At 38.8% G+C, this 15,337-nt stretch overlaps 1 protein-coding gene and 1 long non-coding RNA gene across 11 annotated transcripts in view; one reads left to right on the forward strand and one right to left on the reverse strand.

The window, feature by feature from the left end:
• Positions 1–15,337, reverse strand: part of Marchf1 (membrane associated ring-CH-type finger 1) — a 409,990-nt gene that overhangs the window by 65,538 nt on the left and 329,115 nt on the right. For 4 of the 5 annotated variants that reach the window (XM_076853641.1, XM_076853639.1, XM_076853640.1 and 1 more), the window contains exons 3-4: positions 12,624–12,703; positions 11,606–12,337 (exon numbers count right to left, since the gene is read on the reverse strand). In XM_076853641.1, the coding sequence (XP_076709756.1) occupies positions 11,606–12,337; positions 12,624–12,703 (812 nt within the window). The remainder of the gene's footprint in view (positions 1–11,605; positions 12,338–12,623; positions 12,704–15,337) is intronic. The other variant, XM_076853642.1, reaches the window with a different exon arrangement.
• LOC143397530 (uncharacterized) overlaps positions 1–15,337 on the forward strand; it is a 207,788-nt gene that overhangs the window by 10,185 nt on the left and 182,266 nt on the right. For 5 of the 6 annotated variants that reach the window (XR_013091172.1, XR_013091170.1, XR_013091171.1 and 2 more), the window contains exon 3: positions 1,141–1,305. The exons of the other annotated variant lie outside the window; for it this stretch is intronic. This is a non-coding gene — a long non-coding RNA (uncharacterized LOC143397530). The remainder of the gene's footprint in view (positions 1–1,140; positions 1,306–15,337) is intronic. 6 annotated transcript variants of the gene reach the window in all.

A 15,337-nucleotide genomic window follows, 5' to 3' on the forward strand; every position in this document is an offset into this window, starting at 1 on the left:
TGCCAAGTGGACTTCCTGCCCTATGATCACACACACATACACACACACACACACACACACCACACCACACATACACTACCCACATGAACACACACACTACACACATACACCACACACACACACCACACACACACCACACACACCACACACACACCACATACACTACACACACACCCTACACACACACCACACACACATCACACACATCACACACATCACACACACAAACACTACACACACATGCACACATTATACACAGACACCACAAATACACCCACCACACACACACATACCACACACACACACTACAAACACACACACCACACATACCACACACACACTACACATACCACACATACACACACTACAAACACACACACCACACATACCACACACACACACACACACACACACACACACACACACAGCTTCTGGCATAAATTTGTCCATCTAGAATTGTATTAAAAAGCAGTGTTCTCAGCCCTGGCTGCTCATTAACATTATCTAGGATGTTCTCAAAAATGCACACATACTGAGACCTTAAGTCCAGAAGGATCTGGAAAAAAAAATTTAAAAAAATTTCCCAGATGAGTCTAATGTACAGCTCAGAACCTCTGGGTAAAATGATCTCTTCAGGACCTTTCTAGCTCTAACTGGTGGAATCTTGCAGCTTTGGGATGGTGTTAGGAGACAGGCTGCATGGGACATTTTGACAGTGTATAGGGCTTATATTTAATTTGTTTTTTCTTTTTTCTTCATTCCTCTTTTAGTTTCTTCACTTTCCCTATATCAGAGTGTGCAAACATTTTAATTGGGTGGACACCCTTAAAGGTTGTTGATCTAGCTTAGATCAAAGAGTTTCCAAAATAAAGACAACAGAATTTGTGGAGGTCCAGAAAAGTCGAGTAAGAACAAGGCAGTGAAAATTGGGCAGCACATGGAGAGGCTTTGGTTACACCTGTTGGGCAACAGGGAAAGAAGAGCCATCTCCAAGGGGCTGGGGTAGAGATCAGGGGTAGAGTGTATGTTTAGCATGCGTGAGGACCTGGATTCAATCCCAAAGCACTGGAAAAAATCCATCTCCAAGAACAAGGAAGTTCTCTGTACAATGTCTTAAGCTAAATCCATCTCCAAACACAGGAACCTCTGTGTGAGGGCATCTTCAGGTCTGTGCCTACCAGAAGTGAATGAAGGGGACCTAACGGACTCCTAGAGTCCTCCTTGCATCTGACAGGGCTGGGAAGGAGAATGCTGTGCTGTGTTTGATATATGAACAAAGGACAACTCGCCAACACTGTTGCAGAGGTATTTTGATTTCTGAACCAAATTAGATACCAGTATTTAAATTTACCTGTGTCTCAGGATGATTGCAGAAGATTTAAAATGAATGTATAACTTTCTGCAACGGTTTCAAGGAAGATAAAAACCTAAATATGGTAATTAGAAATCGAGAAATGTTCAAGCTATAAATAAATTCTCAGATATGAGCCATGATCTGGTAGCAATAAGCACTATACCCAACACTCATCAGTTTATAGACACAGTATTCATTTTCTGTTTGCATGAATATATAGGGAATCTGAATTTAATGCACATAACAATTTTAAAAATGAACCTGAGATAAACAAGAGAAGAAGAAGGCATTTTTAATTTTTGTTTGTTTTGTGTTTTTTTTTTAAAGAGAGAGGAAAAATTCCTATTGCCAAACAGAAATAAATTCATTAAAGGAAGCATACTATTGAAAATATCTATAATCCTCAATACATAATGTTCTAAAAAGTAAATAAACTCTATTTAATTAATTTTTCCCTTATTAAGTAGTTTGCATTTTGGTATGACTGGGTATTTACCAAGTTTAGAAATTACCAAAGATAAATGATGCCCAGAATAAACAGTCTTATAATGTAAAACTTACCATGTGTCTAAAAGAGCATCATAATTTTTTTATGAAATTTCTGAGATTGGAAAATTCCAGATTGCTATTTCAAATATATTTCAAAATGGTTTTGTAAGCAAGGAAATGTCTATTTTTTTCCTTTGTTCCTTTCTAAAAGCACAATGTAAATAACTGGCTTGTGGAGTACATGGTATTTACAAAAATCAGAGTGATCTGTTTTGCCAAATTAGAAAGTAATTAATCAATCCACTTGGTTTTGGTCATGTAAAATAATTTACCAGTCAAGATAATCAGTATTATTGATGACACTGTTATTTCATTCCTGGAAAGATTATCTCTCAAATTGGAATAATTAGGGGAAAAAGATTTCACTGAGAACAAGGCATGCCTTTAAAATATATAAACAAAAGATACAAAATGCCATCTCTACAATCCTTTCAATTTATTCATGGGTCTCATGTTTGTGTATATCTTCATTGTTCTTGCTCATGCAAAATAAAAACTACTCAGATAAATGCTAATAGACCATGTGAAAGAATACTAAACATTTATAACGTTAAAATGTGGTGTTATAAATGTTGTGTATCTGAAATTTTACTGAAGATTGCAGTGAATAAAGTTATTCATTTAAGAGAGAAATTAGTTCTGAAATATTGTATTGTGCTGGGAATGCATTCATTGGCAATGAACATCTAATTTTTCTCATTTTATGGTCACATAAGTTAGAAAGGGGGCATTCCCTTTCCCGTGTTTAACCACTCCAAGTAGAGAGAAAGCAAGAGTTGCATATTAGATCTTCTGACTCTTACGGTGAGTAATCTCCCAGGTGACTTGCCTTTGGCAGGTTGTCAACAAAGATTGAACCTGAATTTTTCTACGTACTCAGCTGTTACAAAAATAAGCAGAAGAAAGAGTGGTAGTCATTCCTACAAGACTAAGCAAAATAAAGACATGAGTGTGAGGAAGAGCATAAACTTGTAAACTTTCTGAAAAGTCTCCCGGCTCTGAGAATAAACACTTCCCATGAGGTCCCTGAGGGCAGAACTTCTCATCTGAATATTGAAGACTGAACAGCTTATCTTTGACCCCGAAAATATAACTTTGACAATAGCATGTCAGTCTCATTTCTGTATAGAAAAAAAATATTAGGGAGAAATAACAGAATAAGGAACAAAGTCTAATATTGAGTGAATAAAAATCGAGGACCAACAGGTGGAAAATATAAAGAGGCTGAAAGAACCTTTTCACATGGAACTCAGAAAGAAGAAAGCCTGCCCAGATGTCCAAGGAAGTGATAGATGACAACATGTGCTGATATTTCAGGGGTCTTCAGTGAGCAGATGGGAAGGTGACCCAGATGATGGGAGTCTGTGAACTGATTTTTTTCCCAGTGACTAATAACTGCCTAAAAGGTTAAGGTAAAGAGGGGTGTGATTTTTTTTTCTCTCTGAATAAATATTGAGAACAAAACTACTCATTGAAATGATATTTATTTTAAGTTTTATTTATAATGCATATTTTTCTTAGCTTTTAAATTTCAAGTTTATCTGAGCATGCATACATAACACTGCTAAATAGGAAACAGCTGTCTCATGGTGCTGCTCCCTGACTGATGTCTGTCACTCTTCTGGGGCTGTGGCAGCACTTGGAGGATGTATTGCAGAGGTATAATTCCTGAAATCTGTGGCCCCAACCCATAGCTATGAACCTTGAGAGGACTTTTAACCATGCTTATGTATTTTTTTATGTTTACCTTTGCTGAGCTTAACAAAAATATGCAGGATACCAGTTAAAGGAAAGTTCAGAGAAACAATGAATCCTTTTTTAGTATCATTATTTCCTAGTGAAAAGTTCTTGGTTTTTTATTTGAAATTCAAATGTCACTGGATGTCTGACCCGGTAAGGTAACCAATGTCCTTCCGCTAAGCAGTTGACCTTACAAAGACATCAAAAAGAAACTTCTTAAGTCTGTTGATCTACATGTGTCCATAACCACCCTTTCTTCTTTTACTTCGAATGCAAGGAAAGACATACCTATTTTCCTTGCCATGGCCAAGGCTTCCCCTTTGGTCTCACTCTCCCCTACCTTCTTTGGGTGAACTTAAATAATGGATCCTTTCAGTTTTCTGTATCTTTGACTTCTCTCTTTTTGAGCTCAAGTTTCTTCTAAATTAAAAGCAAAAGCAAAAACAAAACAAAACAGAAAAATTCCCAAGTTCACCTCTCTACTTCCTAAACTCTCTCTTTCCTTATTCACCTTCTAAGTTTGTATATGCCTTCTCCGTCATTTTGCTCCTGCTCTCTCTTGGCTCCTTTCCTCTCCTTGGGCCATTAAGTGCTGCCACTCTGCAGGGTTCTGCTCTCATCTTCTCAGTTATGGAATTTGCATGGGGGATCTTCACCCCCACGGCCTCGGTACACAAGACTCCCCGGTCTTCCTCTAATATTGAGCTATCTCTTTGGATCTTTAGTTCCTTATATGCAATTGCCAACCACCAAATATCTCTTTCTGGATATTTGTTTTGTACTTCAACTTCTCATGCCCCAAGTTGAACTTATCTTTCCCTTTTAAATCAGCTTCTCAAGCAGAATTTTCTCTCAATAGTAAATGATACTATAACCTGCCTAGTTTTCTAAAAATCAGAAACCTGAGAGCAGATTTGTATATGATTTACCATCAAGTCCTGCTTCATTTACTTTCAAAATATTTTTCTAAAAGTCCATGAATCCCTTTCTATTCTCACAGCCACTGCCCCTTTTCCCTGAGACACAGCCATAGATTTCTGACTGGCTCTGGTTTTCTCTCTTCTGACTTCAGACCTGCCTCAGCCAATTTGTTTTCCAGCAGCAACCTGAGTGGCCTTGCAAAATGCAAAACTGAGATTGTCATTCTTTGGCTTAAAAGTCTGCAGAAACTTTCTCCTGGTCTTTAGAAGAAAGTCCAAACTCCTAACTGTGGTTGATAGGTGCTCTGTGATTGGCTGCAGCTTCTCTCCCATCTGCTAATCCTTCATGTAAAAGGTGTCTCCTTCACCTCTGTGTTTGTAGGTATCACATCTTTTAGCTGAAGCAGGCTATCCCTTCTCCCCTTTTCTTTGTTGACTTACTCCTACTTCTCCTTTGGATTTTTTCCCTAGTTATTACTTCCTCAGAGAAACTTGCTTTGTTCCACTAAATGTGTTCCTTTAGCTTTGTTCATGGATTTTTTTTTAAAAAACATTCATCTGCTTAATTGTTTTACCAACTAAAATATGACTGAATAAAAGATGGGACCATTCTAGTTTTTCTACTGCATTGTCAGCTTCTAGGAAATTCCCTTCACACAAAGCAAGTTCTCCATGAATCATTGTTCAATAAATGAATGAATGAATAAATCAATTCATGGATTTGAGGACAGTGGTAAGAATGTCCATTTAAGCACAATTCTCTTAAGGCTTAGGCCTGTTACCCCGAAGTTATCTAAATTAATTTTACAAATGCTAATTGTATTTTTAAAAGCATGATCTTGTTGCTCCTGAGAAGTCTTTTGCTATGAACATATTGAGCTTTAGGAAATCTTTCTCTCCATTTTCCCACACCCATTTAAAGTTATTGCAACTTGTAAGAGTTCAAAAAAAAAATAGACTTTTTAAAATCAAGTTTTATTTTGTTTTTTCTCAAGAATATTTCTTAATAAAAATGAGAATATGCATATAACATATAAAAGCTCTTGTATAATATTAAAAAGTCCATCTTCAAATTCACTCTCCAACCCAAGTTAGAGCTGGAACATTACCAGAAGCTATCACTTACCTTTTCATTTTCCTCTTTTAAAGAAGAGGAATTCAGATGGAATTCAGAATTCCTTATTGGTTTTACAGTGTATTACCCAGTTCTCACTGTTTTCTGTGCAGTCTCCTCTCTGCAGAGACCTCACTAACTTGAAAGCCATTTCAGAAGTTGTGTTAGAGTAAGGCAAGAATTGTCCTGAGTATGGCAGAGGACATAAATAAGTATCTTTTATGACCCCTATGCTCAAAGAGTGGTTATTCTACAAGGAGAAGAGAATGAATGCATGTGAAACTTGAGAAAAATTGAATATTAAATATGTGACATTCACTATAAGGGCTATAGGAGTTCCAAGAAAGAAAAGATCATTGTGGACCATGATAGCTTGGAAAAACTTCATGGAGGAGGATAAAAATGAGGTGACTGTGGAAGCAAACCTAAGAATGAGCATTTGGAAGAAGAAAAAAAGAAAGACATTTAGGAGGAGGAGGATTTGCATTTGAGGGTGATATAGTTGAGTGCTACTGGTTTTTTTTTTGTTGTTGTTTTTCTTTGTCCTGCTCACAATTCTTTTACACTCCAGGTGCTGATGTTGCTCTTTTTACTGTTGAAATGTCATTTCCTCAACTCATAAAATGCTGGAGGGATTGCAGATAGTTGCATATTAAATCTAGTTTTCTTGCCCAAGGACTTGACCCAAGCAAAATGCTCCATACCCCTGGTGAGTGAGTAAGACCTAGGGTTGGCTGATTGTATTCTCTCCCTCACATTTTATGTTAAAATACTTGAAGAGATCATTTCTCTTTTCTGTTAGGCCACACTGATAAGATATAATCCTGATACTTCCTCTGTCCACACTCTCTCTTTCCACTTCTATATAGAGAAAGCTTGTCTGTAATAGAAGAAAATAAGAACACACAGGAGAGAGAACCACATTGTTGTTTTTTGTTTTTTTTTTTTTAACTTTCTGTAATCCCTGAAGTCATCTGCACACCTGGCTTTAGTATTCCTGTGGTTAACACATACCTTTCTTGCTTAAGCTCATTTGAATTGGTTTCAGTCAATTTTAACCTGGTAGGAAAGTCCAGACCAAAACAGGTAGCAGGGCTAATGGGTGGATGTGGGGAGAGATGGAAAGTGTAGGGATGGGCCAGAATGGAACAATAGGGATGAGAAAGGAGGCACAGATCGGAGGCAACCCCTGGAACATTTGACAGGACTTTGTTGGAGTTCCACATCCAAGGTAGAAGGAATGAGAATCAAAACTGAAAATTCAGGAAATGTGTGGACTCACTGATAGAAATGGGGGTAGTTGGGATGAGGAAGTGGGTTTAAATGGAAGCAAGAGTCAAACTATGACAACCGAGTTCCGGGTAAACATTCGACCATGAACCTCTGGCTTCAGTGACATGATGCCCACTATGCTGGAATGACACTGTGAAGTACAGCAGAGTGACCTACTTGTGCTTTGTGCCAGCAGTCCAGGGAACATGCTAGAAATCTATGGACATCCATAATGTAGCTTTCCAAAGTTCCCCTTTGGTTCCTTTTCCTTCCCACCCGAAACAAGGGGAGAATTTGTAGCCCAGACAGTGGTTCTCAAGGTGTGGTCCCTGCATCTAAAGCATTAGTATCACCTCGGAACATTTTAGAAATGCAAATTCATGGGCCCAACCACAGAGTAGGGGAAAAGTCCAAGGGTGGCCAGTGATCTGTATTTTTACTAGTCTTCCACTCAGGTTTCAGAACCACTGGAGTAGAGCATCCTTAAAGATTGGTTCCAAAGGGGATGGGGTAATTGAACACAATGCTATGATTTTACATAGTAAGCATGAATCCTATAGAAAAAACACATTTTCCTTATGTATATTTATTAAAAAACAATATGTTGAACATGTGCTATCTGCTAGATATTGTTCCAGATGCTTTGGATATGGCAATGGGTGAATCTGACACAGTTAATCACAAAACACTGATATTTAGCAATTAAAAATGATGGAAATGACAGCCAAGGGGATTGACTGTTAGGAGGCCAGGCATGTTTCCCAAAAGAAATGACATTTAAACTGAGAAAGAATAATGAAGAATTAGTCTGGTGAGAGTCAGAGACGATGCAATGCCAATCTCGGTCATGAAAGGAAGACCAGCACTGATAGGTCACGGATAATGACGTGTGTTGGGGCTGAAGTGGCAGACCTGATAGAGAGATCATGGGGGGGACTTGAAAATCTTGAAAGATTTTGCCCGTGCCACTGAGGGCAACTTAGAGGTCTCAAAAAATTAAGTGAGGGGCTAAGATGTTCTTATTCATGTTTTCTTTTGTAATATGTATATATATATTTTTTTCTGTAAAAAGGGCAAAATTTTCCCACTGTGCACAACTATGGGTACGGCAGCATGGTGATTTACATTCCTTCCATGTAACAATTGGCTGATAGAAACGCTATGTCTCAATAAGGCCCTGATGAGGGTGTGAAAGAGGATATGGTGTCCATGTGAGGACTAAATGCCAGGAACAGAAAAGGAGGAAGGGCTTCCGAGCTGCTTCTGCTTTGTGGTTGTGGCTGATCCCGTCCTGCTCATGCATGTCTGAAGCACAGGAGTGCCAGTTCACAGGCGATTGCTGCTCTGTCACTGTCATCTACCTCTCTGGGCACCCTGGTGCATAGGCTCTATCTGCTTGGAGCCTTCACTCCTATATGATCTTTTGTAGAGATAACTCACTTTTCCCGACATTGCTGTCACCTCCTTGAGAATAATTACCATGGCCTTTATATCTCCCCTGGCCTTGAGAAGCTTTCTGTGTTTAATAACTATTTTCCTGTGTTAATACATCACGTTAGCATATGCAGTTACACATAAGCAGTGGTTTGTTGTGATGCTGTGTATTATTCACTGATGATTGAGAAATTATTCATACCCGGCTCTGCCTGCTTTCCTGCACTTCAGTATTATGTCTCATATTGTCTGCTGGACAGCTGACACCAGAATGTCACTACATCCACGCATAGCCTGCCTATAATTGAACTCATAATGTCTTTCTCAAGTCAACTGACCCCTGACCTGTCCTGCCTGTGCCAATAACATCAGCATTTCCTGTCTCCCAACTCCCAACGTTTGGAGTCACCTTTGACTCCTTTGTCTTATGCTCTCACCAAATCTAGTCACTAAGATCATTCCTGTTCACTTGGTGGAATGCCAGTATGCCGTTTGTTCTTCTCTTTCGTTATCCATGAACAGGCATCCTGCTCAACTCACAGTGGAATACTTCTTCCACAACTCCTCCTAAATCGAGGCTCCTCTATCAGCACACTCAAGGACAAGGATGGTGGCCCTCTCTATGTGACACTCCATCAGCCTGTTTTATTTAGCAAAGGCTTTCTGTATTACTTTTAGTAGTAGTACCTTTTTATTCCTTAGAGGCATACTATGCAGAACCATATTGAAGATGGAGTCTGATTGAAGATGAACTAAGAGAGGGCCCCTGTCCTGCCCTCAGCTTTTAAAGCAAAAACTTGGAACTTAAAAGTTTATTGAGGTCATTTGGAAACAGAGTTACAGAAGCAACAACTCAGAATGACTCAATATTTTCTTCAAAATGTCTTTAAAAAAAAGTTCGTTGTTATCAATCTATGTGAATCTTCTAACCCAGCCACACAAATTCATTAAAAAAATCTTAAATGCACAGTCAGTCCCCAATCCCTGTCTGAGCTAATAATATATTCCCTGACTATAGTACCTGGAGCACCATCCAGGAAATGTTGCCAGTCAAAATTCTACTTTTCTCAGCCCTAATCCCATCCCTTCCTAAGGGATTTCTAAATCATTCCAGTTCCGGAGAGTTTTCTTTCTTCAGATTCTTATAATAGTTCTCTTTCTTACATTCACTCTGTGCTACCTTAAACTTTTGTCTTTTCAGGTGTGCACTCAATTTCTCCCACTTAGAAAATAGGCTGCTTAAAGGAAAAAAAATCAAGTCTTTTGCCAGTTTTTATCCTCAGCATTCGGTATAATATGCTGCCCACAGCATTTGCTTAGATGGTGTATTTTGGTGCTAATCCACAGTAGGAAATAATAGCAATAGCCCATTGATCTCAGTTTCATTTAGTTAAGTATCCTGTCTGTGGTAACGTTCCTCCAGAGTAGTATTCATGTTAGGAGAACCAGTCACCATGACTTTAATTGTTAGCATTACTTTTTTTCCTGCAATTATCCTTAAGTTTAAAGCTAGCTTCTTTGGCTGTCTTACTAAATAATGCTGGAAGTAGATTTGGGAAATGACAACAGATGGTTGCAAGTGGGGAGCTCTTAGTTTAGACCGCAAATGATGTTCAGCCTATCCCTTAAATGTTCAGGAAAGGCATGCGTAGATCATATTTAAAAGATTGTAGGAAACTTGCATTAATACGTAAGTCAAATGGTGTCACTTTACTTTTAAATGCCTTTTAAACCCCCCAACATGGCCCTGTGTAGCCCAGCCCATCCCACTTCTCCATCCTTATTTCCCTGTCTGCCCGCCCTCCCTCGCCACACCCAGACCACAAAAGCAGGTTTTCAGTTCCCTGCTCTCAGGCTCCTTCCCTCCTCCTGGCATTCTCTGCCTGGATGGCTTTCCTGCTTCTTTCCTTGATCAAGTCTGTTGTATGTGGAGCCTTGTTCAGCTTGTCACTTCCTTAGAAGAATTCCTCTCTGATCTCCCAGAATAGGTCGAGCTTCTGTGCTCCCAGATTCCTTATCATGACTGTAAATATAATAACTATGAAATAATTTGTTTCATGTCTGGATTCTCCATGAGACTATAAGCTCTATCATGTCAGAAACTATCCAAATATGCACTGTATTTTCAGTGCCTAGAGTAAAGCTGGATGCATAATAAATGCTTGAATTAATGAATGAACATTTTATGAATAACTATCTTATAGAACTTTCAGAGAAACCCTAATGTTATTCACATCCAGAAATTAATTTTTCTTGCTCCCCTGCCCCAAATGGGCATGGATAGCTTTCTCTCATTCATGTGATTCACATGAAACACACACACACACACACACACACACACACACACACGTTTTATAAAGTAACTTCAGTTTTTTGAGAATAAAGTCAAACAGACATGCTTTATACAACAAAATCTGCACTTGCTCCCAAATAAAATCCAGTTTAAATGATTGGATATAATTTTAAATTTTTTTAAGTACCTCATTTATGCTTACTATCATGGATATCCCTATACTTCTTTTTGATGTTGTGTTATTTTGAAAATGTGTGCATTGGGGTAAAAAGTACAAGAAAGCAGTATCATAGCTATGAAATGTCCAAAAGTTGACATATTTTAGTGTGTGATTATCAGCAAAGTTAATGTGCTCTCATTTCCTAAAGGCTCCAGTAACCCCACTGAAATGTCCATGAACCGTTTCTCTGTCCTTTCAGTCTTGAGTGAACCTGCTGAGTCAGGCAATTGGAGAACAAATTAGAGCCCACTGCACAGGAGATTTTTCTGATGCAAAAAAATCTGACGTTAAAGAACCTAAGCCATGAATAGCTCTCTGTCAGGATGCTGACAGTTCACCAGATTCACATGAAATGATCTAAGCTTCCACACACTTCTTACTCATTTGTTCTCCATTATTTTTGTCTGAAGTGGAATGGGCACAAGCCTCAAGTGCTTTGGTAATCCCTTTTCCAGGAGAGGTGATTATTCAACTATAAGAAATGGAAGAAGAAACCTAATTCTGTAACAGCTTTCGAACGCCCAGATACTTTTGCATTCTTCTTCACATACCCAGCTTTTCTCATGTTTTCATCTTATAGCCTATCAGACAAATAACAGCATGAATAAATGACACATTTTGAGGGTTGATCACACACAAACACACACCCAACTCACAGCAGGAAGAAATCTACTAGGAAGACATCAAGTCTATCTCTATAGCAACTGACCTGCACACTGCTAAGTGATCATCGTAGGTGGCTGGAGGATTCTGAACAGCGTTATTCACCTGGAGCCCTGTATTGTCCATGGACTGGCTGCCTCCTGCAACTGCCAGTATTTCAGTGCTGGAATCCACTTCTGAAAATCCTTTCTTGATTGTTTCATTTTGCCTAAGACTGTGCAAGAGCTGAGAATCCCTGTGGTGGTATCTAACTTTGTTTCTCTCATGGTTCCTTGAGGGTCTCTTCGTCTCAAAGGATCCTTCTTGGTACCTTAGGACTTTTCCTCTGCAGAGGTTTAAAGAGCAACTCTCACATTCCTTTGGCTCCTGCTGCTTCTCACCTTTGGATCCCAGATCGACAAGCTCAATTCCATTAGGAGTGGAAGACGCAGCCGAGTTTCCACAGGGCTTATTATTATTTCTCCTTCTTCGTGACAGTCTGAACTTAACCTGGGCTCTCTTTTTTGTCTGAATCCAGTGATTCTCATCTGTGGAAGATGAGTCTGAAGAATCTGTGTAAAGTTCTCTCCATCTGGGGCTTGAGATCTGGAGGTGGAAGTCATTTTTCCCCCCTTTGATTTGTTCTTCTGCATGCTTGTATCTCTCGGAGGCCCTTCTCCTCCTCCTAGGCTTCTGTTTTACTGGTTTCTTACCACACTCCTTCCTAGCAGGACCCAGCACCACGACAGGGGTGCAGTGCTCAAATGCATCTTCTGACATGTCATGTAAGATGGAAGATCTGGACAAAGCAGCAGGCCAAGGATGGGAGATGGGAATGGAGAGGAAAGTGATGGAAAGACAGAGGGAAAGAAAAAGAATGATGAAAATGATAGCATGGCCAGAAGCTGGTAAATAAAGATCAAAAGGAGAAAATGAACTAGAGGGGAGAGGCGAACTAGAGGAAAATAAATTGTCCATGGACCATGGAAAGCAGAGGCAAGAGCTACACATTCTCATACTATAAAACAAAAACACAAAACACCGGTCTAAGCAATATTGAATAAGATTATTTACTCAGCACTTACCTGCAAATGTCCTGAGTGGATGGACAGACAGACAACCTTGACTGGCTCCTGGGAGCTGCCCCTGTCGTTGGGCTGCTGGCCTGGAGAAACAAGTTAGATAATTTGGCATCTTGGTTAAGGTAATACATGGTCGATATCTTGCTTTTTTTCCACATATTTAAAAAATTACAACAAACGTGGCTGCCAGTCATGTTGCTCACAGTGCAGCTCACAGAATGCAGGAAGTTAGAGGCTCTTTTGCAAAAGTAAAACTCATTTTGAGGAACTTGGAACAGCTGATTTGCTGTACCACTCTGCTGTTGCTTCACACCATAGAGGAAGATGATTCCACAAGTTTCTATTCTATTTACTATAATCATTTGAGTGGACTAGGTCAGTTTGCCTGGGAAACAAATAGGTAGCAATGGGAGAGCCCATGAACCAAGGGAGTAAAATGCTATTATGTGATAAAAATGATAATAATCTGGGGAGCTGAAATAATCAAATAGCCATGAGATTGCTACATACTGCCTTGAGTTAACACTGAAGCCCCATGAGACAATATATTTGAAAACACTTTGTAATATTTAAAAGCCTGTGGTTGACACAATTATCATTTCATCAGTGGAACTAATAAAATCATTCCATTGCAACAGTATTGACCTTTCATATGTTTTTAACCCTGTGACATATTGAGCTTGAGAATGAGAGCCTGAAATAATTCAGGCTATTATCACAAAGTTGAATACATTTCACTACATTTTCTACCTTTGAAATACAGCATTCTCTTTATTTGACTTCTTTAAGCTATTGTTTTTAACACAGAAGATAAAGATAAATGGAAAGCAAGAGTGTACTGGTAATTTACCCTGTGCATTGTGTTGTTTTCTGTTGTGGTGTTATCTACCATTTCTAATTCTTAGAGTAACTTCACAATGAGAAATAATAAGTTATAGTTTTTAGTAAATATTTATGCCAGTCATTATTTTAAGCCATTTCCACATATTCAATTAATATAGTAAAGGCATGTAGTAAATACTGTAATTATTTGTGTATTGTAGTTGAGGAAACTGAGAAATTAGGGCAGATTTTCACTCGTAGGTGGTGGAGCAGAGATTTGGACCAGGAATCTGATTCTTCCATCTGTTCTCTTATCCAGCAGGATAGCTTCTCCCCCTCCACACATGAGGAAACCAAGTGAGTTACCAGTCTAGATTCAGGCCTATCTGACTGCATAGATGAGATAAATAGCTAAGTCACCAGGACAGTAAGAATAAGAGTAAAAAGATTAACCCAAATTTCACAGAAGCTCTAAAAATTCTCACATTAGAAATATGGGAATCATCTCATGCTGAGAGAAAGAGGAATTAATTCTTACTCAAGACATTAGAAAAACATGGGAAGAGGAGGCCCAGTAGGCTGAATATCAGTCCTTCAAAGATGTCCACATCCTAATCTCTGGACCTTGTAGACAAGTTTCCATACATGGCAAAAAGGACTTTGCATATGTAGTTAAGAAATGGGAAATTTATCCTGAGCTATCCTGGTAGGCTCAATATAATCATGAGGATCCTAATAAAAAGGAGGCAATGGAATTAGGTCAGATGGAAAAAAACAAATGATAGAGGAGCAGAGGTCAGAGAGAAGGAAATATGCCACACGGATGATGGCTTGAAGGCAAGGGGACAGGGCCTGGAGTGAAGGACTGCAAATGGTCTGTGGATACTGGGAAAAGTTAGAAAAGAGTCCTCCCCTTGCTCCTGAAGAAGGAATCCAGCCCTGCAGATACCTTCATTTTAGCCCCATGGAGCCCATGTTTGGCTTCCAACCTCCAGAACTCTAAGATAATAAATTTTTGTTGTTCACAGTCAGCAAGTCTGCAGCCATACATTACACAGTTATTGGAAAGTAATATAGGATGAGACACTTCAGCTAATCTTCAAAGGCAAACCAGACAAGACTCAAAACCACAAATAACACCATATTTCTCTGGCATTCAGAAATCTCTCACAAATCAATAAAGAAAGGCCAATTGATCTCATAGAAAAATGAGTGAAACACACAGATAGGTAGTTCACAGAAAAGGAAATACAGAGGATCAAAATTCATATGTAAAAAGATGTCCAATTTTAAATAAGTAAACAAATGCAAATTTAGTTAATAATGGGTATCCACTTCCATTTAGCAAATGAGCACATTCAAAAAAGATTGCTAATACCCACCTAGTGTCACTGAGGTGTGGAAGCCAATCATTGTCATATATTGTTGAAGTAATTGTAAGTTTTCACTTACTTGGAGGACAATTTGGTAAACATTTTGGTAGGAGGGACTGGGGATTGAATCTAGGGGCACTTAACCACTGAGCCACATCTCCAGACCTTTTTTAATATTTTATTTAGAGACAGAGTCTCACTGAGTTGTTTAGGGCCTCACTAAATTGTTTCACAGGGCTTTGAATTTGTAATCCTCCTGTCTCAGTTTCCCGATTCACTGGAATTACAGGCATGCACCACTGTGCCCAGCTGTAGAATATATGTTTAAGAGAAAAACTAAGTTTCAAAATTGCATACAGTGTGATCTTATTAGGGGAAATAGTGTTTTATTGATGTCTTTGCATGTGACACAAAAAGTTTGGAGGTGTTCACAGCGAATCATTGACAGTAATTATCTTTATGACTTAGGATTACAGAAAGTCTTCAGTTTTCAAATTATCTGTTTCTATATCTAATCTTAAT

The sequence above is a fragment of the Callospermophilus lateralis genome, chromosome 4 (genome assembly GCF_048772815.1).
Source record: "Callospermophilus lateralis isolate mCalLat2 chromosome 4, mCalLat2.hap1, whole genome shotgun sequence".
NCBI lineage: Eukaryota > Metazoa > Chordata > Mammalia > Rodentia > Sciuridae > Callospermophilus > Callospermophilus lateralis.